The 24,997-nt window shown below is 43.3% G+C and overlaps 1 protein-coding gene across 1 annotated transcript in view; it reads left to right on the top strand.

Annotated features, from left to right (window-relative positions):
- PDZD7 (PDZ domain containing 7) overlaps window positions 1–24,997 on the top strand; it is a 148,536-nt gene that overhangs the window by 79,048 nt on the left and 44,491 nt on the right. The window contains exons 5-9 of the mRNA XM_082268408.1: window positions 921–1,097; window positions 6,457–6,604; window positions 9,640–9,700; window positions 15,463–15,963; window positions 16,983–17,174. Of these exons, the coding sequence (XP_082124534.1) occupies window positions 921–1,097; window positions 6,457–6,604; window positions 9,640–9,700; window positions 15,463–15,963; window positions 16,983–17,174 (1,079 nt within the window). The remainder of the gene's footprint in view (window positions 1–920; window positions 1,098–6,456; window positions 6,605–9,639; window positions 9,701–15,462; window positions 15,964–16,982; window positions 17,175–24,997) is intronic.

Below are 24,997 nucleotides of genomic sequence, written 5' to 3'. Positions count from 1 at the left end.
AAATGTATAATATGTATAATAGTATAAAATTTCAGTATAAAATGTAAGTTTACTGCAAAAATAAGTCTGGAATTCAAGAGTTGCTTGATTGTAAGAACAGATCTGCTGCTGCTTCGTGTTCTGCCACATTAAGAAAGATATTGGAAATAATATTGCCCATGTTGGAACGCATGGCACATGCGCAGTAAGTTTTCTCGGCCGTCACTTCCAGTTGCAGAATCTGATATGTAGCGGTATTCAAATAGAACACCGGCATCGGCCGGAGGACAACAGGGGATCATAGGGACAAGGTAAGTTTCATTACAGAGTAATCCCGAGTGTGGCTCGGGGTTACCGCTTTTGGTACTGAAAATGAACCCCGAGCCACACTCGTGATTACTGCTAGGGAGGTTAAACTGAACACTAGGGCCAAAGGTTGGCCAGTTCCTGCCACACCAACCATTTTTGGCCAATTTTCGGCCCATGTGTGCCCAGCCTAAGAGAGGATCAGTCCTTTTTTTTGCCATCTGTGTTTCACTGGGGAGATTTCCCTTCACTTCCTGTCCCAAATCTTGGTGATACCAGTAAACTGGAAAAATAAAGAGGGTGATTCTCCCTGCACAGACAGCAATAAAAATCTGACAGGTGGTATGATCCCCCCGCCACACTATCAGAAAGAAAAAAAAAAAAAAAGCTTTACCTATAGCTATATTTTAAGTAATGCAGATTGTTTGTTTTTTTAGATCTCGAATTAAAATAATAATTATATTTACTTTAGTCAAACTATAAAAAGGCTCCATTATACCATTTAAGGCTGTCATGAACAACATTATAAGATACTGAGAGACCCATGTCGCTTCCAAGTTACTGTTTGGCAATCTCTACTGCAGTCTGTTAGATGGCAATATGTCTTGTAACATTCTTCCCCTGCTTTACTCCAGGGTGGATGTGCTTCGTAAGAGGCTAATAGTAGAGAAAGGCAGCTCGACACCATCAGACAGCAGCTCCGAAGATGGAATGAGAAGGATCGTTCACCTCTATACATCATCGGATGACACTTGTTGGGGATTTAACATCCGAGGAGGGAAGGAATATGGCCTGGGGATCTTTGTTTCCAAGTATGTGTTTTGTAATGCTTATTTTTGCTATTAACCACCAACACTGAGTCCCAAGGAACCACCAACCATACCAACTGAGTGATGGCCAGTAATATACCCTGAACAGCATGTGTGCAGGTTCTAATGCCAGTTTCTTCATTTCTTCTTTGAAAGAAAAAAATACAATGCTATCAAAGAACATTTCCAAAAGGGTTGAAAATCTCCTGTGTATTGATGTTTAATATGTCAGTTAAAGGCATTAAAACCTTCCTACCTGCACCTTATGTTTTTCACCTGCATAGCATGTATCATGTAGTTTTATGGTGCCATTTGTTGGCTTGTATGCACAGCCTATAGTACGTTAGATCTTCACATTCCTTTGTTAGAAATTTCTGTTTGAAACATGAGGCATGCCACATGGAAGTGCACCAGTTAATGCATGACTTCTGTCTGTAATCTAAGAACGGACACTTCCTGTGAAGAAACTATATATCCCACAATCCCTGGGTCTCTCAGTTTAGTGCTATGCAGCAGTTTAGTGCGATGACAGCAGTTAACAAAGCTTACTATGCTGGAAGAGATGTTTGGAAGTGTACAATGCCATTAAAGCAACCTTGCTAGTAGGGGAAGTTTTTTTTTTCTTTTGTAAAGGGATGCCTAGTTACCTCTGATCAGCCCCACCTCCTTCTGCCCTTAGCTATTTTTTTCTATTTTTCTGTTGTGCAATCTACATTTTTCCAGACAGATAATGAGGGGAATTGTTCAACAGCAACAAAGACAGAATGAAAAATGATTTTCTTTATTAGAACCCCTGTTAGATTTAAATTTTTTATTTCTGTCTGTGTCTCAATTTCAGATTTTTCATAACTTCCTGTCTTGTGAAACTGTAGCCAGCAGGACAGGAAGTAAGGGCAAATCTCTTTAATGGAGACAGTAAAAATCCAAAAGAGTTCTATTCCTTCCTTACTGTATCCACAAACTGGAATTTTCTCACTTGACATACCCTTTAACATTTATATTTTTTGGTTTTACTCATTTTGTTGGTTCATTTCTTTAGTATCACATTAAAAAATGCACATCATTGGCAAAAATCTTTGATTTGTAAAATATTTTATATTGATTTATGCCATTAAAGTGTAAGGCTACATTCTTTATTTTATTTCGGATACAGCAAGGGAGGGTTAAAACCCCCATCAGTTTTTTTTATTTTTAAAAAGTGAGAGGAAATCCTTGCAAAGTGAGGGAATTCCGTTTTGTCACCAAAACTAGTATCCCTATTGGAAGATTTCCCCTCTATTAGTGTTCAGATGTCTACCCAAAATTTGGTATATTCTTTTACTTTAATTTTCTGGGATAACGATAAACAGGACAAATAGAGAGAGTGAGTCTCCCTAATGGAGGCACAGGCACTCTCTCTCCACTCTATCCAAAACAAAAAGAAAGTTTTTCTTTAGTTACACCTTAATGTTAGTGTCATTATAAGCAGAACTAAAATATACTCTATACCTATATACTACAGTATACACTGATCAACCATAACTTGATGACCACTAACAAAGATAAGTGAATAACACTGATTATCTCGTTACAATGACATCTGAAGTTTGGTGCGATATATTAGGAAGAAAGTAAACATGTTGTCCCTGATGTGTTGAGATAAAATGGCATTGCAGTTTTTTGTGTATAGGGTTGTGTAGCCGCAAACTGGTCAGGGTGCCTATACTGATCTGAGTCCACAGCCAAAAGCCCCAATAATGGGCACATGAGCATCAGAACTGGACCGTGGAGCAATGAAAGAAGCAGCCTGATCTGATGAATCCCGTTTTCTTTTTACATCAGGTGGATGGCTGGGTGCATGTGTGTTGCTTACCTGGGAAGAGATGGCACCAAGATTCAGTATGGGAAGAAGGCAAGCCGGCAGAAGCAGTGTGATGCTTTAGGCAATGTTCTGCTTGGCGATGTTGGGTCCTGTCATTCAGGTGGATGTTACTTGACATGTACCACCTACCTACACACTGTTACTGAGAAAGTACAGTATACCCCACCTTCAGTGGGTTAGAGGCATTTATCAACCTGTGTGTCCTCTCCCAGCTCTCCCGCTCTGCCAGCAATATCATCCTATCGGCAGGGCAGGGGGCGGGAGGAGCTGTAGGAATGGATGGAAGGCGGGAGCTGTCCAATTTTTTATATGACAAGAGGGTGATTACCGTTTGTTAATATGAGAAGACTCCTGCTCTCTGTCCAGATCTTTAGCTCCTCCCACCTGCTGCTCTGCTGATAGGATGACATTGTTGGCTGGGCTGGAGACCCGGGAGAGGACACACAGACTGCTAAGTGGCACCCCCCATGGTCCAGACAGGACTGTTAGAAACCATGAACATCACTCATCTCCTGATGTGTAGCCCAGAGGTTGGGGACCCCTGCCCTGAAGGATCTGCTACCAACGGCTTGGTGCCAGATACCCAACATATGTTCAGAGCTCTAGTGGTGTCAATGCATCAAAGGCAAATGAGGGACCTACTCAATATTAGGTAGGTGGTCATAAAGTTATGGCTGATCTCCTATTAAACAGGTTCTCCAGTTCCTGAAGATCAGGTTTAGTTTATTAGTATATGGTACTGCACTTGTGCTGTCTTCAGTGACTTTATGTAAAGCATTTCTTCTTATGCAGTGCGCAAAAATATGTATAGTATGTTGACCATTATTAACCTTTACTGCTATGTTATTATACCCTGCTATGCCAATTGATAACCCTAACAAAAAAAAAAAAGATTGGATTGTTCAATATCGAATATTTTTGGGGTACTCTTTTGATCAGCCCCGCCAAATATTCATATCCTGTACTCCAATAATTCACTGACTTTTCAGAAGTATCACTAGAAAAACTCTATTGTCCAAGCCAGAATGTACAAACTATTGTGACTCCCCTGCTCTTTTTACTGCCAAACCTGTAATGGGCATGAGCCATGGGAGCTACACAATGATGTGTGTATGGAGTTTTTAAGTGTTGGGGCTCCGTGTGTTTACATGCTTAAGATAATTAAGCTTGTCAGCATAGAAGACCCCTTTCAAACTGATGTGACCATCCGCTGACATCCGATTTGCGTCCTTTCCTATCAGTTCCATTTTTTGAAATGGAAGAGAACCCTATTTTTCTTCCGTTTAAAAAAAACAGGACGGACGCATAAACGGATGTCAGCGGTGTCATCCGCTGATATCCGCAATCCCATTGACATACATTATCTCCATTTATCATCCGCAAACGGATGGGATGATAAACGGACAAAGGCCTCTTTCACACGGCCGCTACGTTTTTTTTGTCTGCTGCGGCACTTTTTTTTTTTTTTTTTTTTACGGACACGGATGACACTTGTGTCATCCGGTCCGTATGTCCGCATATCATCCCATCCGTTTGCGGATGATATACGGACATAATGTAAGTCTATGGGGATTGCAGATGTCAGCGGATGACACCGCTGACATCTAATTTTGCTTCAGTTCCATTTTTTTAACGGTGGAAAAATAGGGCTCTTTCACACGGCCGCTCCGATTTTTGATACCGCTGCTGGACTTTTTTTTTTTTTCTCATGGACACGGATGACACTTGTGTCATCCGCTCCGTATGTCCGCATATCATCCCATCCGTTTGCGGATGATATACGGACATAATGCATGTCTATGGGGATTGCGGATGTCAGCGGATGACACCGCTGACATACGATTTTGCATCCGTTCCGTTTTTTAAACGGAAGGAAAAAAGGGTTCTGTTCCAAAAAAAACGGAACAGAACTGAAAGGACGAAAATCGGATGTCAGCGGATGGTCATCCGCTGACATCCGCAATGCCATTGACATACATTATGTCCATATTTCATCCGCAAAAAAATAGGATGAAATACGGACATGCGGAACGCCCATGTGAAAGAGCCCTTAAGGTTCTGTTCCGTTCCAAAAAACGGAACAGAACTGAAAGGACACAAATTGACAAGCATTATGTCCGTATATCACCCGCAAACGGATGGGGTGATATACGGACATACGGAACGTCCATGTGAAAGAGCCCAAATGGAACGGACACTCCAGAGAACTACACATCCCATGAGGCATTGTAAAACTCTGACATTCACAGACATGACTAGGCATGATGGGAATTGTAGTTCCTAAACAACTGGAGGGCCGTAGTTTGAAGACCCCTGCTCCAGAGTGTCGTCTGTGTAAAAAAAAAAAAGTGCCTGAGCGGAGGAAAATACGGTCCTCCCCGTGTGAAAGGACCCTTACAAGCACCCGACGGTGTCCTTACCAACCAAGGAATAGCTGGTTGTTAAGGAGCTGGCCTTGATGGCGTCCTTAACCAGCTATTCGCGGCTTTGTGCACTGCATGCCACACAATTAAAATGCGCTATACATTTTTTTAAGCGCTGCAGTGTAAAATCAGTCAAAATCTTCTCATGTGCTTCAGATACAGAATATTCTTCTGCTGCTGACAGGAATCTCAGATGACAGTTCAGTAATATTCTTGCACTACTTACCTGTTGGAAGGAGAGGGAAGGGAAATAAACAGCAGAGGCCTGGACTGGTAAATTCCCAAATATGACATTTGTCAGAATGGCTTCTATATGTCTGATGTCATGATCATTCTTGTATAAATAATAAAGGGCGTATTCAGTGTGGCCTTAAAAACAATTCTGCACTGGAACCTTGAGCTTAATTCGAGGAAGATATAAAAGACAGTGGAGCTCTGTTATCATGAATACATTCTTACTTGTATTTTTTATTGCATTCAGTGTAAATTTGTGAATATGACTTGGTATAAACCTCTTGGGGACCCTTAACAGCAAAGCTCAGAGGGAGAAGGAAAAGTAGCACAATGGGCCAGTCATTTGTGTCACAGTCCAAGGAACATGCTGATAGGAGAAGAGAGCAGAGTGACAGAGGTATGAGGACATTGGTGGTGTGCTCTGCCTTTCACTGTCCAGTCAGAAGGAGGGCAGCAGGGAGACCTGTAACTAAATGAGAAATTACAGCAGAGAATTATCCAGCCCCCTCCCCTGCCAGGCAGAACTGTGCTGTATGGTAGAGTTGTATAAATTTCAAAACTGGATGGACAGAAATACAAAAATTTGTGAGTGGATTTAACTTTTCAGCTTTATATTGAAGGGCAAGTGCAAAAACCTTTCTTTTCTTTATTACTGGTGTACTTTATATGCCACACCTGCTTTTGTTTTCCCAAACAGTGTTGATGTCTCCAACTTGACTTGATGTAAGGATTTTAGGTGTGACTGCTTTTAAAGTCTACTGTTTTGTTGAAGTGTCACTCTAGGGTCCCCAATCCATAACAATATATGTAGTTACATAGCATTGATTCTGGCTTTTTTTTACAGGGTTGACCCGGGTGGATTAGCAGAAGAAAGGGGCATTAAAGTTGGTGATCAAGTTCTTGCAGCCAATGGAATCAACTTTGAAGATATAAGCCATAGCAAGGCAGTCGAAGTGCTAAAGGGGTTAACTCACATCATGCTCACAATCAAGGTACTTATAATCATCATTCATTTATCTCATTTGAGACTCTCTCTTTTGATTTGTTTTGGTGAACATTTTCACCAGGTAAGGAAGTGGTGGTGCTGTGGGGGCACTCGATAGGAGGGAGGGGCCAGGAACAGCAACAAGGGGCCAGAGAAGAGGAGAATCCGGGCTGCCCTGTGCAAAACCAATTTCACAGGGTAAGTAAGTATAACATGTTTGTAAAGTCTTGTTTTTTAAAAAAAACAAAAAAAATAACTTTAAGGATAGTGGGTGCTGCAGCAGCAACCAGCTGGAGACTGAAAACTAGACAGATTAATAAACATATTTGCCAGCACACCAAGGATCTCCAAATAACCTCCAAAGGTTTTATTCAAAGTGATGGCATCACATCGGAAGAGTGCAGGATCCCTTCATCAGGCATGTGATCATTGGTGTGCTGGCAAATGTTTTCATACATACCAGCATACAGACACAAGAAGAGGACATACTGGTGTAAGATTAGGGTGATTACACTCAAGCGGTAGGTGCATTTTCAATGAGATGCTCCAGTCCAAAACTGTTGTTTAAGTCCTGGTTCACATTTGTGCGATCACAGAGATCGCATGTAATTCGGAGCGCACTGTTCCTAAAATTACATGCGATCTCTGTGCGGTGCAAATTCAGCCATACAGTTTGTATGGCTGAATTTGCACCGCAATCGCACTAAAACACGCACAGGACCCTTTTTTTGGTCCGCAGCAGAATCGGATCGCATGGTGGTTCACACTAGTGCGATCCGATTCTGTGCGAACTTTCAGATCGCACTGCAGTCATTGAGCATGGACTCCCATATTGTTGAGTGGATTAGGCAGTGGCTGAGTGACAGACAACAGAGGGTTGTAGTCAATGGAGAACATTCAGAACAAGGTCATGTTACCAGTGGGGTACCTCAGGGATCTGTACTGGGACCAATTTTGTTTAATATCTTCATAAGTGATATTGCAAAAGGCCTCGATGGTAAGGTTTGTCTTTTTGCTGATGACATAAAGATATGTAACAGGGTTGATGTTCCTGGAGGGAAACGCCAAATGGAAAAGGATTTAGGAAAACTAGAAGAATGGTCAGAACTCTGGCAACTGAAATTTAATGTGGATAAGTGCAAGATAATGTACCTGGGGCATAAAAACCCAAGGGCAGAATATAGAATATTTGACACAGTCCTGACCTCAGTATCTGAGGAAAGGGATTTAGGAGTAATTATTTCGGAAGACTTAAAGGGGGGAAGACAATGTAATAGAGCAGCACGAAATGCCAGCAGAATGCTTGGATGTATAGGGAGAGGTATAAGCAGTAGAAAGAGAGAAGTGCTTATGCCGCTGTACAGATCACTGGTGAGACCTCACTTGGAGTATTGTGCGCAGTACTGGAGGCCATATCTCCAGAAGGATATAGATACTCTAGAGAGAGTTCAGAGAAGAGCTACTAAACTAGTACATGGATTGCAGGAAAAAACTTACCAGGAAAGGTTAAAGGACCTTAACATGTATAGCTTGCAAGAAAGAAGAGACAGAGGGGATATGATAGAAACTTTTAAATACATAAAGGGAATCAACTCGGTAAAGGAGGAGAGCATATTTAAAAGAAGAAAAACTACCACAAGAGGACACAGTTTTAAATTAGAGGGGCAAAGGTTTAAAAGTAATATGAGGAAGTATTACTTTACTGAGAGAGTAGTGGATGCATGGAATAACCTTCCTGCAGAAGTGGTAGCTGCAAATACAGTGAAGGAGTTTAAGCATGCATGGGATAGGCATAAGGCTATCCTTCATATAAGATAGGGCCAGGGACTATTCATACGATTCAGATATATTGGGCAGACTAGATGGGCCAAATGGTTCTTATCTGCCGACACATTCTATGTTTCTATGCGATATGCGATCTGATCTGGGGGTGTCATTAACTTTTAATTGACACCCCCAGCATATTTCATATGGCAGTGTGAACTGCCAGGGGTGCGGATGCGATGTGGGAACACGCTGTATATTCCCAGCGTTCCCACATCGCACAAATGTGAACCGGCACTTAAGGGCATTGTAGCCCACTTTTTTTTTTAAGGAACGGAAAAGTTCACAAAAGACATCAGTTGCCCATGCAGGGGGTTCCATCATTACTGTTACTTGCACAATCAGAATACTTCAGACTCCTGGCTTACTCTCTTGACACACGGCTGCTTCAGGCCTCCAGCCTAGGCCTTGGGTCTGCTCCTCAGACCAATACACAGACTTCCTTAGAGTCAAGCTCTCTCATAGCTTACTTACGATCAGCTCCTTGCTGCTCTGTTAGACTAAATGTGTGTCCTGCAGACATGCACGCTCTGGCTACCCCACGCAGCCTCTCTGACAGACCTCCTGTCTTTTGGGGGGGGCCCGGAGCTCTAGCTTTGGGTCTATTATGAAGCCAGCCCACACCTGGACAATCAGCATGCCTGTTTCTCCAAGAATCTGGCGTAACCAGCTGTCTTCCCAGTAGCACGGGGTCCCACTGCTACACTGTATATAGGGTGAATTACAGCATGAAAAGTTCATTCTGCTGACTGGTACCTAATACTACATGTTAAAAAAGGATGCATATTACAATGTTATAGGGAGTGGGGACACACTTTTCACTCCACCGATTTCTTGGGTTTACAGGTACTACATCCTCCATCATTTATGGTACATTAAACAATAAAACGATATGTTAAACTACAGATTTAACAAACCATTTTTAAGCATAAAAAAAGGGTTGAACTGCGTAACTAGTGAAACGCAGAGTATGTTTCCATGTAAATGACTTACCACTAATTACCTCCACACTGAAGGAAAGGGAATAATTGAACATCACCCAGGCTGCGTCTCAAGGCATTGCTGGGTCATTTACTTAAGGCTCTGTGTATTCAGTTTCATCTGTGAAGAGGAATGTATTATTCATCACATAGACCTATCACGTTTTACTTTCTGCATCCATCTTGTGTTTGCAGCTATGTGTGTGTTTATTTCTAATTCATGGCTGTATTTTTTCAGGAGATGGGAATGTACCCTGCGTACAAAGAGATGATTGCAGAGTATTGTTGGTTTAATCGATGTAAGTACCGGATGGCAGAGCTGGAGTGTGACGTTGTTAAGGGTTCCTAGGACAATCATTTCTCTATGAAAATAGAATAGACTGGATATATGGACTATAGTTGTGCATAGGTAATAATAGTTATGCACAGTGCACTTTGGGTGGTGTCTGACCAAATAACATGTTGGCTAGATCCATTAAAGGATAACTGTACTTTAAACAAAATCCACTCAAATCACAAAACGAATACTCCAGGATAAGAATCCTTTTTTTTTTTTTTCTTACATTTTTTTTTTTTTTTCTATTACAGTTATTTTTAGTTAGAAACCAATAGATATGAACATTACAGCTACATGGTTGAAAATAAAAATCATTATCCTTGTGTTAAAGCTTTGAAGGTATCTGCTCTACATGCCTGTTTGAGTCAGGGAATCAGTTTAAGGAACCATAGTGGAGAAAATTATCACAAAAATGGAAGCGGAATGTAGCCCCGTTGGCCATATACCAGTAGAATTTCCTTAGAAAATCGAGAGATCTTTTCAAAAATAAAAACATTGCTAATAGTTACTGGGGTCAATTGCTGCTTGTGTTTGACCACAGTTACAATAAAATATAAAGGAGGGGTATGTCTGTATATTAAGAACAGTATACAAATAAATATGAGGGATGATATTAATAATGGAGCTAAGGACGAGGTAGAATCCCTATGGGTAGAACTTCAAAGGGAAGGCACGGTGGGGAAGGTAATATTGGGCGTATGCTATAGGCCCCCCAACTAGAGGGAGGAGGGGGAGGCGGACCTCATTTTACAGATAGGATTGGCAGTAAGGATTGGAAATGTCATTATAATGGGGGACTTTAATTATCCAGATATAGACTGGGCAGAAGGAACCACACACTCAGCCAAGGCTCGGCAGTTCCTAAATGTTTTGCAGGACAATTTCATGGGTCAGATGGTGAATGCACCGACAAGAAACAATGCGGTACTTGACCTACTGATTACCAACAATACAGACCTGCTCACGGATATAGAAATACGGGGCAACTTAGGAAACAGTGACTATAGGTCAATAAGTTTCAGTATTAATTACAGTAATAGGAAGCACAAGGGTAATATAAGGACACTGAATTTCAAAAGAGCCAATTTCCCAAAACTGCGCTCGCTGCTAGAAAATATCAAATTGGATAGAACCCTGGGAACAAAGAACACGGAGGAAAAATGGGAGTGCTTCAAGAGCATACTTAACAAGGGGATTGGCCAGTGCATTCCAAAGGGAAATAAATTTAAAAGAGCAAAACTAAACCCTGGGTGGCTAAACTCCAACATAAAAATGCATATTAATGCTAAAGAAAGGGCCTTCAAAAAATACAAGACTGAGGGGTCATTGGCAGCATTTAAGCATTACAAAGAGTGCAATAAGAAATGTAAAGACGAAATCAGGGCGGCTAAAATAGAACACGAGAGACATATAGCGGAGGAGAGTAAAAAGAACCCCAAGAAATTCTTTAAGTATATAAACAGTAAGAAAGCGAGGCCAGAACACATTGGCCCCATAAAAGATGACAAAGGAAATATGGCCACTGAGGACAGAGAAAAGGCGGAAGTGTTAAATAATTTCTTCTCTTCAGTCTTCACAAAAGAATCGGGGGGGGCTACACGAACCCAGCTTGTAAGGGCAGACTAAACAACACACCTCAGGAAGTGCCGCCATGGCTAACAGAAGATAGACTTAGAACTAAACTAGAGAAACTTAACATAAATAAATCACCGGGACCGGATGGCTTGCACCCGAGGGTTCTTAAAGAGCTCAGCCAGGTGATTGCCAGACCATTATTCTTGATCTTTAAGGATAGTTTACAGACGGGTATGGTGCCAGCTGATTGGAAAAAAGGCAACGTGGTACCAATATTTATAAAGGGGCCGAGATATATCCCGGGTAACTATAGGCCGGTCAGCCTAACATCAGTAGTTTGCAAGATTTTGGAGGGGATGTTAAGGGATCACATACAAGACTTTAGTAATGAAAATGGTATTATTAGTAGTAATCAGCATGGATTCATGAAAAATCGTTCTTGCCAAACCAATCTATTAACCTTCTATGATGAAGTGAGCTGCCACCTAGATAAGGGTAAGCCTGTGGATGTGGTTTACCTGGACTTCGCAAAGGCCTTTGACACCGTTCCCCACAAATGCTTACTGTACAAACTAAGGAAGGTAGGTATGGACCATAGTGTGAGTACCTGGATAGAGAACTGGCTCCAGGGGAGAGTCCAGAGGGTGGTGATAAATGGGGAGTACTCGGATTGGGCAGGTGTGGAAAGTGGGGTCCCCCAGGGTTCTGTCCTGGGACCAATCCTGTTTAATTTATTCATAAATGATCTAGAGGAGGGGATATCTAGTACAATCTCAGTATTTGCAGATGATACTAAACTAGGCATGCCAATATCTTCTATGCAGGATGTGGAAACCTTACAAGCGGACCTGAACAAAATAATGGGGTGGGCAACTACATGGCAGATGAGGTTTAATGTTGAAAAATGTAAAGTAATGCACTTGGAGGCCAGAAACCAGAAAGCAAGCTACTCACTAGGGGGGAACCTCTGGGTGAGTCTAGGATGGAAAAGGACCTGGGGGTACTGGTAGACAACAGGCTTGGCAGTGGCATGCAGTGATGGTAGTAACTGCGTTTAAGTAAACAGCGTTACTTAACGCAGTTACTTTTGAGGGTAACGAGTAATCTAACTGAGTACTCGTTGCCTCCTTGTAACGCCGCTGCCGTTACTTTCGGCTGCGTTACCGCAATTACATCTACCGCCACTAGATGGCAGTAGATGTAATTGTAATTCCCCCTCTCCTCTATGACCGCTGTCTGCGGTACAGGAAAGAGAAGAGGAGGAGACGCAGACAAGGTCGGTTGGTAGGACCGTGCCGCCGCCGTTATCCTAGCCAATCAGGTGCAGTGCTGCTCAGGTTGCCCTGCCCCCCAGGCTCTGAGTCCTCCGCTCTGAAGGAAGAACGGAAGCAACTTCCAAGTTCTTCCTCTAACCTGCTGCCCGTGCCTGCCATGCCCGCCGCCGGTGTCAGCATTGCACAGTGTGTCCAGCCCGCCCGGGTCCCAGCTGAGTCATGAGAGATGTAAGTCAACTCTTTATTCGTTCTGCACTGTGACGTGTGTGTCCTCCTATAACAGCAAAACCAGAACTTTAAAAACGTTCATTAAAGGAGATCTTTGGGGGACCCTGCCTTACCTGCTCTAAAGTGAGATATATGGGGGACCCTGCCTTGCCTGCTCTAAAGTGAGATATATGGGGGACCCTGCCTTGCCTGCTCTAAAGTGGGATATATGGGGGACCCTGCCTGGCCTGCTCTAAAGTGTGATATATGGGGGACCCTGCCTGGCCTGCTCTAAAGTGGGATATATGGGGGACCCTGCCTGGCCTGCTCTAAAGTGGGATATATGGGGGACTCTGCCTGGCCTGCTCTAAAGTGGGATATATGGGGGACCCTGCCTGGCCTGCTCTAAAGTGGGATATATGGGGGACCCTGCCTGGCCTGCTCTAAAGGGGAATCTATGGGGGAGCTTTGGGGACGCTGGCCTGCTCTAAAGATGGATCTATGGCAACCCTGTTCTAAAGAGGGATATGTGCCATAGATCCCCCTTTAGAGCTGGGTCCCTTATAGATCCCCTTTAGAACTTGGTCCCCCTAGATCCCCTTTAGAACAGGCCCTGGGGCCCTATAGATCCCCCTTTGGAGCAGGGTCCCCCATATATCCCACTTTAGAGAAGGGTCCTCATAAATCCTCCTTTAGAGAAGGGTCCCCATAGATCCCCCTTTAGAGAAGGGTTCCCATAGATCCCCCTTATAAAGGGTTCCTCATATATCCCCCTTGAGAGCAGGGTCCTCATAAATCCCCCTTTAGAGCAGGGTCCCCATAGATCCCCCTTTAGAGAAGGGTTCCCATAGATCCACCCTTAGAAAAGGGTCCTCATAAATCCCCCTTTAGAGCAGGGTCCCCATAGATCTATGGGGACCCTGCTCTAAACAGGGATTTATGGGGACCCCTCCCTAAAGGGGGATCTATGGGGAGCATGGCCTGCTCTAAAGGGGATCTTTGGGGGACCCTGGTCTAAAGGGGGATTTATGGGGACCCTGCTCTAAAGGGGTATTGATGATGACCCTGGCCTGCTCTAAAGTGGGATCTATGGGGACCCTGCTCTACTGTCCCAGTACCAGTGTTCCACACCGCCACCACACTGCCACCACCATTTCAGGCAGCAGGTACCAAAAAACAAAACAAAATACAGTTACTCACAGTTAGGAGGACTCAGGACTCAGACCCCCACAGTGTGCCACACCGCCACCACTATTAAAGATCTTATAGAACGTAATTGCATTATAGAATAGTAAAAAAAGTCACAGTTACTTTGCTGAGTAACTAATTACTTTTTCAATGTGGTAACTGAGTCAGTAACTCAATTACTTTTTGGGAGAAGTAATTTGTAACTGTAACTAATTACTTTTTTAAAGTAAGATGAGCAACACTGGTGGCATGCAATGCCAAGCCGCTGCAAGCAAAGCCAACAGAATACTGGGATGTATAAAAAAGGGGATTCACTCCAGAAATAAAGAGATTATTCTCCCGCTCTACAAGACTCTGGTCCGGCCACATCTGGAGTATGCTGTCCAGTTCTGGGCACCGGTCCTCAGGAAGGATGTGCTGGAACTGGAAAGAGTCCAGAGAAGGGCAACAAAAATAATTAGGGGAATGGAGGAAATCACCTATGAGGAAAGACTAGAAGCACTGAACTTATTCTCTCTGGAGAAGAGACGATTGAGGGGGGATATGATATCAATGTACAAATACTGTACTGGCGACCCTAGCATAAGGAACAAACTATTCAGAGAAAGGAGATACAACAAGACACATGGCCACTCACTAAAACTAGAGGAAAAGCGGTTTAACCTTAAAGTGCGTAAGGGGTTCTTCACTGTAAGAGCGGTAAGGATGTGGAATTCTCTTCCACAAGCAGTCGTATCAACAGGGAGCATTGATAGTTTCAAAAAAATATTAGATGGACACCTTAAAGACCACAACATACAGGGGTATACAATGTACGGTTAACAGCAAACACACACACACATCATAGGTTGAACTGGATGGACGGATGTCTTTTTTCAACCTCACTAACTATGTAACTATGTAACTAAAAGGAGCCGGCCTAAGAAATTTTCTCGAATTAACCAAATTCTAACTGTGAACGTGGTTTTTGTAAGGAAAAATCATATATATTGTAATTAACCCTGTTTGACGTGTTTGGGATTCCATTCAAATCGCAGGTCTAGATGAAAATTAGTTGATTTTTCAGAATTTCTTTAAAAACATTCAAATAAAAATCTAACTGTGTATAGCCAGCTTTAGCTAAGCTCATGGTTCATCCATGTGTTGTCAGTCCTGGTATGAGTATGTATGTCCCTCTGCATTGATCAGGACAGGCTGAATGTTAACAAAGCTTTGTTTATGCTAGCCTGGCCTTATGATGATCCCTTCAAGAAATGGAAAATAAAAGTTGAAAGGTTATGTTTGCAAAATTTCTTACTGTGTTTTGAATAATTCAAAAGATCAGATTTCTTAGGCCAGCTCAAGGAGTCCTGCTTTAAATTTCCTTTGTGATACTTTGGCACAGGAGGGTTACAGAGGGGTGTTGCAATGTTTTTTAAATCTCACATTTAATACAGAAAGTTTCAATAAACTGACTTTTTTTTCTATCATTATTTGCCAGTAACCAATGGCCAATTGCAGCAGCTCTCTCAAGCTTCTGAAACCAGCTCTTCTATTTCTTCCTATTCCTCTGGTGTTCCTCAAGGAGTTGTTAATGGTTATCATCAAGCACTTATATCTGGCTCTGCCATGTTTGAACCAGGAATGGTTGATGTTGGCATTTCTACAGAAATATCACTTGACCCACAATTGTTGGGCAGGTCGGAGACTGCCATCCAGACAGATCTATATTCGTCTTCATCCGTATTCTCTGATTCTGATGAAGCTCAGAAACTGGGGGTGGTGAAAAGTAAAATGCAAAGAACTGTCCACCCACCTGTCCTTCTCAAAGATACTGCCATACGTTCTGAGAGCATGTTAGAGTCCCCGCTGAAGAGGAGACAGAAGAAACAAATTGGAGGGGATTTTCCTGATTCTGAATCTCCAAAAACTGCATTGTTGTTGGCACTTAGCAAACCTCGGAAACCCATCAAAAGATCTCAGAGCTACATTTCTCTTTGGGGTGAGTTTTTCCTCTTTTTTTGTGGTTTACTGCATAGGATGCACATAATATTTAAGCTGTTGACAGAGGAGCGTGAATGATATCTGGTCGAAAAACTGATACGTTTTTAAATTAACTTTAATCTCATAAATAATTACAGTTCTTACCATATATGTTACCTGTCAGACGAGATTATCCCTGGTTCAGATTCACTCATCTGTATGTTGAAGAATAGAAGTAGACAGTAATAGCAGCTAAGATTTTGCTTTGTACAGTTTCTGGCTATTAGAGTTGTGGCGGTATCTCAAACAATATTTTGTTTCAAGGAAAGATTGTCCTTGCAGGGTCATTTTATGTGACAATGCCAGCGGGGTAATTTTATGTGACTGGTTTAGATGCTAATAGGGCCTAATGAAGTTCTTCCATCCAAAGGTTCTTGTATGACAGTCTAAACAAGTACCAAATCCAGTTAAAAAAACAAACAAAATACTTTCTTTACCTTCCATAACTGAGCCAAATCCTCATTTGTATCTCAAGCACTCCCCCTCCCAGACAGTGCGGCTCAATACTGCAGCTCGCAGTCAGAGGGCCTCAGCAAAACAGGCAGTTCTGTCAATCCAAAAAGCATTTGGCAGGATTGGATGTTGGCAGGGACTGAATGACCAGCACAAGCTTGTGAATCAGCAATGACAATGATTATAGCCTTGTCCCCTGCAAATTTTTTTCATCTCACTTTAGTTCTCGCAGGCACAGCAGAGTGGCAACTCTGCTCTGAATTTAGTAGGAGTGCAGCATCATCACCTCATTATCACAAGGAGTGGCATTGGGTGGACTTCAGTGGTGGAATCTACAGGTATTTATGGGCCTTTGCAGTTGGACTAAAAGAAAACGGTAGGTTTAGATGCACTTATAATTAGGGGCAGCAGCACATATTTTGTTTAATGGGAGGCCATATTTCCACTATGACCAATGACCAAAGACACAACCTTGCCTTTTAATAAGGACAAAAGTTTTATTTTAGTTAAAATTCTCTTCTGCAGAAGCCCGAAAGAAGAAGAAAAAGGAGAAGAAGATTTCCCCTGATAGTATTGGCCTACAGCGTTCAAAAACCTTCCTAAACCTGTTTTTTAAAGGCGGGCGCTCAAAAGAAAATGGAGAGGGCAGCAAGGAGTCCTCCACACCTGATTCAAAAAGAAGAGCAAGGTCGCCGTCACCAGGTGAATCAGAAAAAGGTAAATAAACTTTGCCATGAGCTGCTTCTACTGTGTCAGCTTGCAGTGTGGTCAAACCATTTTAGTACTGTGCTATGTTCCAGTCAACAAGTTTCTTTAATCATGTGCTTCATCACAATATTCAGTTCTTGTTTATATGCCTTCTTGTAAGCTAAGCACAAATACACAAAATAAATTCATATCCATGTGCTAGTATGGAAATAAGACACATATTACAAAATCGAAATTTAAATCTAAATCCTCACATACATTATTCCTTTATGTACCTGGGTTTGCATAATAACCCAATTCAAGGCTCAAACCAAAGAACAATGGGGGGGGGGGGGGGGATGATGAAAAAAAGAAAGACTTCTTAAAAGAATGTAATGTAAGCACACAATTGGAAGGGTACAATGGCCATGCAAGTGCCCACTGACCTACTGGGCCTTGTTGCATCCTTGGTACCCCTAGTAGTTACTCCAGATTTGCCATGAAACTTTCAGTAGAATTGTTTGATGTTCCCTTAAAAGAGTTATAGCTAAAACTGATATTTTAGTTTTGGTAGATGCTGGAAAGTTACATCACCTGACAATTTTTTTTCTTTCTTGTGAACTATATGATTGAGATCTATGTCTTGAGTTGTCAGATCTACACACCTCCTGTGGACATTATAAGGGATTCCCGCTTTGCCTGTTTTTTATTTGCTTTATACCAGGGGTGTCCAACCTTTTGACCTTCCTGGGCCACATGGGAAGGAGAGAAATAGCCTTGCGCTACACATAAAATACACTAACACTAAGGATAGCTAATGAGCAGTTTCTCCTGCGGCTCTCAGTGGGAAGGTGTGGGCGCAGCAGGTTTGCAGCTCTCCACACAGCCAGCGATTACCTGTAGTGATTGCTGCTGGATGCAGAAAAAGTGCCAGGACCCACAGCTGCACCTACCCGCTATGAGCTGCATTTGCCTGGCTTGTCAATGTGGGCTGCCGCAGCTAAACATGTGCAATTCCTTTTGGTCTGAATATAATGTGGACTCATTTTTGGTTTATCGGAGATTTGGATGTATCCAAATCTCAGAATGAAATGAACGAATTTTGTTGAAATATGTTTCGTTTCGTTTTGTATATTTGTTTTACAACGAATTCCAAATATTCAGAACTATTCGATTTCGGACTAGTCAAAAGTTTGACCATTTCGAATTCTGTGAAGTTTAGCTGGTTGTTAAGTAGCGGGCCAGGAATCCAGCCACTGGGTCCTTAACATTCAATGAGCTTTCCCACTGACAGCTGAATATAAACAGGATTTCCGCAAAAAAAAAAAAAAAAATATTCTGAAAAACAAACAACGTGTCCCCCCCCCCCCCCCCCCCAATCCATACCAGTCTCTTCTCTCTGGATTTTAAGGTTAAGCCAAAATGTAAAAAAAAAAAAAGGTGTGGGGGTCCTCCCCAAAATCCATACCAGATCCTAATCTGAGGATTTACCAGACCAGCATCTGATAAATTATCCCGCAACCTCCACAACCACCTGGCCAGGGTTGTGGGGAAGAGGCCGTTGTCCTCATCAACATGGGGACAAGGTGCTTCAACCCCAAAGCACTTACTCGTCCCCCCTTTCCTAGCCTGCCGGGCTGGATGCTTGGATAAGGGTCTGGTATGGATTTTGGGGGGGACCCCACGTATTTAAAAAAAAATTGGCGAGGGGTTTCCCTTAAAATTCATACTAGACCTAGGGGTCCTGTATGGATTTTGGGGGGGGGGGAGGCACGCAATTGTTTTATTTTGGCATGGGGTTCCCTTAGAAATCCATACCAGATCCAAAGGGCCTGGTATGAATTAGAGGGGGGAACTCCACACTGTGTTTTTATTTTTTTTAAACCGGCACTTGTTTTGTTTACATTCTGTTGTCAGCAAGGAATACTGCTGACAGCAGATGAGTGATGGTTGTTACCCACTCCTTAACAACCAGCTATTCTGATTTCTGAATATACAAAAGGAATGCCAAAGATCCAAAAGCAATTCTAAAAAACGATTTGGTCCAATATTGTGCCAATGGACAAATTCGTTTTCAGAATTTTGGAATTTGTTTTGTATTTTTAGCATTGTATATTCAGAATACCATTAAAAATGTGGAAAAAAACAGCATGGGATCCCCCTCCAAAATCCATACCAGACCCTTAGGTTTGGTATGAATTTTAAGGAGAACACCATGTCAAAATGTAAAAACAGACCCAAAGGGCCTGGTATGGATTGGGAGGGGGACCCCACACTGGTTTTTTTTTTCCTGAATTTTTATTTGCTGGCAAATCTGTTAACATTCAGCTGTCAGCAAGGAAGCCCACTGACAGCTGATGGGTCATCGGTTGTTAAGGACGTGGCAGCCAACTTCCTGTCCCGCTCCTTAATAACCAGCTATTCTTTACACAAAATTTAAATGGGTTGATCATTTTTTCCACTGATCTGAATTTGATTTGCCCCAAAAATTTGGAATTCGTTAGAAAATTATTAATTTAAAACTAAACTAATTCCAAAACACATCAACAAAATGAAATTAGCATAATGAATGTTTCTGAAACAAAAAAAAATGTTTCCGTTCTGCACATGTCTAGCCGTGGATGCTATGTTTGCACAGCATCTATGGCATCTCTACAGACGTGCATTGGCATGGCTTGTCTGTGTCAGTGGCTGTGGCTGTTGTGCTTGCACATACTAAACTCTCTATGGACACAGGTTAGACACCCCTGTTTTATACTATGGACAATGTAACAGGAGGTGCTGGAACACCAAATGGTAGGCAAAAAAGCCCCAAAATTACATGATAGACAGAAACAGTCAGAAATTATGGCAGGAAAATCTCGCTGTAGAGTATAAGACATATAGGAAGCCCTGGGGCCAACTCAGCTCTCCATTCTGTACCCTAACTAAAATATAACTTTTTGGTGGGCTGATTGGTTGACTGTTTTAACTAATAGTGCCTATTTGACCTACTGCCTGGCCAAAAAGAGAGTCTCCACCTGGAATTAACTAAGCAACTAACTAAACTAAGCATGCAGTAACTATCCTATTGGATAGTTATTGCATGTGCCCAAAGAATAAGGTCAGCTGACTACCTGAATATACTGAATGACCAGGTAATTCCATCAATGCATTTTTTCTTCTCTGATGGCACGGGCATATTCCAAGATGACAATGCTAGGATTCATTGAGCTCAGATTGTGAAAGAGTGGTTCAAGGAGCGTGAGACATCATTTTCACACATGGATTGGCCACCAAAGAGTCCAGAACTTAACCCCATTAAAAATCTTTGGGATGTGCTGGAGAAGGCTTTGCGCAGTGGTCCGACTCTCCTATCATCAATACAAGATCTTAGTAAAAAATGAATACAACACTGGACAGAAATAAATCTTGTGATGTTGCAGAAGCTTATTGAAACAATGCCACAGTGAATGTGTGCCGTAATCAAACCCAATGAAATATTAGAATGTGTGACCTTTTTTTTTGGTTGACGACTTTTTTTTTTGGCCAGGCAGTGTATATTATTGAGACAACAGGGCTGCATTGTAAACTTGTTAGCCCTGCCAGAGCTACTGTATTTTCACCAGTGGCGGCAGGTGAAGTTTTAAGATGGGGGGGCGCAAGACCCCGCCCTTCCATTTTGACCCCTCCCGTTTCTCAGAAGCCCCACCCCTTATAGACTCCACCCATTTTGTCCCCTGTATTTTGCTTGTGTGAACCAATTCTCCCAATATATCACATATTAAGGGGTCCATCAGTACTAGTATATCCCATAATAGGGAACAGGGGCCCTATTATGGGATATACTGTGAGAGACATCCTATTATGGGATACATGGACTGAGAGTGGCACAAACCCCACAGTACAGACCCCCCCAGCACAAACCCCTCAGGCACAAACCCCGCACAAACAACTCAAGCACAAACCCCACAGTACAGGCCCTCTAGCATAAACCCCACAGTATGGGCCCCTAGCACAAACCCCGCAGTACATGCCCCCTTCAATATAGTGACCAGTATAAATGCCCCCTTTCAATGTAGTGACCAGCATACATGTCCCCAATGCAGTGACCAGTATACATGTCCCCAATGCAGCTATGCGTGCGTGCCTCCAATGCAGTGACCCCCAGCGTACATGTCCCCAATGCAGAGCTATGTGTGCATGCCTCCAGTGCAGCCAGTGACCACCAGTATACATGTCCCCCAATGCAGAGCTATGCGTGCGTGCCTCCAGTGCAGCCAGTGACCACCAGTATACATGTCCCCCAATGCAGAGCTATGCGTGCGTGCCTCCAATGCAGCCAGTGACCACCAGTATACGTCCCCCAATGCAGAGCTATGCGTGCGTGCCTCCAGTGCAGCCAGTGACCACCAGTATATGTCCCCCAATGCAGAGCTATGCGTGCGTGCCTCCAGTGCAGCCAGTGACCACCAGTATACGTCCCCCAATGCAGAGCTATGCGTGCGTGCCTCCAGTGCAGCCAGTGACCACCAGTATACGTCCCCCAATGCAGAGCTATGCGTGCGTGCCTCCAGTGCAGCCAGTGACCACCAGTATACGTCCCCCAATGCAGAGCTATGCGTGTGTGCCTCCAGTGCAGCCAGTGACCACCAGTATACGTCCCCCAATGCAGAGCTATGCGTGCGTGCCTCCAATGCAGCCAGTGACCACCAGTATATGTCCCCCAATGCAGAGCTATGCGTGCGTGCCTCCAGTGCAGCCAGTGACCACCAGTATACGTCCCCCAATGCAGAGCTATGCGTGCGTGCCTCCAGTGCAGCCAGTGACCACCAGTATACGTCCCCCAATGCAGAGCTATGCGTGCGTGCCTCCAGTGCAGCCAGTGACCACCAGTATACGTCCCCCAATGCAGAGCTATGCGTGCGTGCCCGACAGAGCAGTGCACTTACCTGGAGGCTGGAGCCCTGTGAGTCATGGCGGCTTTTCCCTCTCCTCTTCTCCGGTCTCCTCTCCGCTCCGCTCTCTGCAATGCCGGTGCACCGCGTCCAGTGTCCACTCCAGTCGGTGCGGCAGCGTGACTGACGCACGCGACGTCAGCGGGGTCAGCATGGGGGCCATGGAATGTCCTGGATGATGATTGGTCCAGGCTGTAGACTGGACCAATCACAGCCAGGATATCAGGAAAGTGGGGGTGTCCAAGCGCAATGACTTGTGCCCAGGTTACGCCCCCAGAAGGCAGCCAATCGGCGCCTCTTCTGGGTCGTAAACCCCACCCCCCATAGCCACCACATAGGCCGGTGTAGCGGCGAACACAATTTTTTTTTTCAAAACTTTGTTTGTTCGTTTTGTAATTTTTTTTTTTTCAAAACTTTATTTGTTCGTTTTGTAATTTTTTTTTTCTTTTGTTTTTCCTTTTTTTTTTTTTAGGGGTAGGGGGGCGGCGCCCTGGCACCCCCTATGCACGGGCCGCCACTGATTGTGACCCATCCCTTGCAGCAGCCGGCAGGAGAGGGAAGGGAGCATGGAGGGGGGGGGGCAGCACAGCAGTGGGAGGGGGGGGGGGACCAGGGGACCACACAGTTATAAAGCACTCTCTGTGTTCATCCAGTGAGTACAACCCCCCTCCAGTTAGAAAGCACCCCCCTAGGGACACATTTAACCCTTTGATTGCCCCTGATGTTAACCCCTTCCCTGCCAGTGTCATTAGTACAGTAACAGTGCATATTTTTAGCACTGATTACTGTAGTAATGTCACTGGTCCCCCTAAAAGTGTCAAAAATGTCAGTTAGCGGTTCGATCTGTCCGCCGCAATGTCGCAGTCCAGCTAAAAAATCGCAGATCGCCAACATTACCAGTAAAAATAGAAAATAAAAAGGACATTAATCTTTCCCCTTGTTTTTAGACGTGGTAACTTTTGTGCAAACTAATCAATATACACTTATTGGGATTTTTTTCACCAAAAATATGTGGCAGAATACAAATTGGCTTAAAATGATGAAAAAATTTGATTTTTACATTTTTTTTTATTGGGAATGTTATATAGCAGAAAGTGAAAAATATTGTTTTTTTTTTCAGACTTTTCGCTCTCTTTTCGTAGAGCAAAAAATAAAATCACAGCGGTGATCAAATACCACCAAAAGAAAGCTCTATTTGTGGGAAAAAAGGACATCAATTTTATTTGGGTACAGTGTTGCACGACCGCGCAATTGTCAGTTAAAGTAATGCAGTGCCGTATCGCAACAAATGGCCTGGTCATTAAGAGGGTAAATCCTTCCGGTCCAGAAGTGGTTAAAGTGCTTCTCAGGGCAAGTTCACACCACAAAAACGTCCTCCAGATCCGTTCTGGATACGTTTCTGCATGCACGTTTTTGATGCGTTTCCGAATGCATTCCAGATGCCTTTTTTTCTTTTTGTTTTCCTGGGATTTTTTTCACTGTACTTGAAATGTTTTACTACATTCCAGTACAGTTCTGTGCAGGAAAAATGCACCTTTTTTTGCTGGAACTGGAACGCACCAGAACTGCAGGCACTGGTGGGAACTATACCATAGAAAATCATGTACCTACCTACTGGACTGTACTGGAACACAATAAAACGCATCAAAAACACACAGGAACACACCTAAACGCACCAAACAGGCAATTGAACACACATGTCCTTATTTAAGGTGAAGAAAAAAGTGTGGGTGGGGGGGTGCACTACAACGCATCATCAACGCATTGAAAACATGTCAAAAACACGGATGCAGAAAAGTATCCAGAAGGCATCCGGACTGCATTCCTATGGTGTGAACTGACCCTAAAGGCAGAAGATTTTTAACTTAATGTGTGCAGCAGCCCCCCTAATACTTACCTGAGCCCCATCTAGATCCAGCGATGTTGCATGAGAGCCTTGACTCTCCTGATTGACTGAGACAAAGGGGGCGACACTGGCTCCAGCTGCTGTCAATCAAAGTCAGTGAGCCAATGAAGAGAGAAAGAAGGCGGGGCAGAGCAGTGGCTCGGGTGCCCCCATCACAAGCTGCTTGCTGTAGGGGCACTCGGCAGGAAGGAGGGGTCAGGAGAGTCGAAGAGGGACCCGAAAAGAGGAGGATCTGGGCTGCTCTGTGCAAAACCAACTGCACAGAGGAGGTAAGTTATTTTTAAACCCAAAAAAATGAGACTTTAATATCACTTTAATGCTAAACTCCACTACCCATCAGAAAATGCAATGGAAGGGATGTTGCGAACAAAATTGCTTATTGTGCATGCGCTATGCGTTCCAACATGGCTGCTATGCATTTCAATAGGTTTCCTAACCAGACAGTTCAGTTTAAAATAAAAATGAAAGACAAAGGATTTCTATATAGATATTAAAAAATACCCTTTTTCCTTTTTTAAGTGATCACATACCCTCTGTTTTCAGCTGCGTAAGAGCTGGGGGAAGGAGAAACAGCAACACACTGAGCTTTCGAATGGATAGCTGTGCAGGGGGGGTATCAGGACAAATCTGATCATTTGAGAGGAGCAGGTTGAGTTCCCAGCAGTTTTCACTACTATAGTGTATGCTCTTTGTTGACTTTCAGGACTCCACCTTGGCCATATGGAGGCCATGATGCTAAGGAATCTGTTTATGGGTTCTATCAGCCAGTGATTCAAAAAATGCAACCATCACCTTTAAAAGGTGTAAGCCATAGTCTTATATCCTGAATTTTCTACCAATGGCATGTGGCAATGGAGCCAAATCCAGTATTTGAAGTCCATAAAGTAACCCCTACTTGTTAAACCACACTGTTCAAAAGCAACCCTTGTTTCAGAGATATGACTTCTCAGAAATTGGGCTACTTACTTAAGATTCAGAGTGCATTGTAGTTCATATAAATCACACATTGA

Source organism: Pelophylax lessonae (assembly GCF_965119305.1).
Source record: "Pelophylax lessonae genome assembly, chromosome: 9".
NCBI classification, from domain to species: Eukaryota; Metazoa; Chordata; class Amphibia; order Anura; family Ranidae; genus Pelophylax; species Pelophylax lessonae.
The sequence above is the reverse complement of the archived record's forward strand: the minus strand, read 5'-3'. Positions and strand labels throughout refer to the sequence as shown.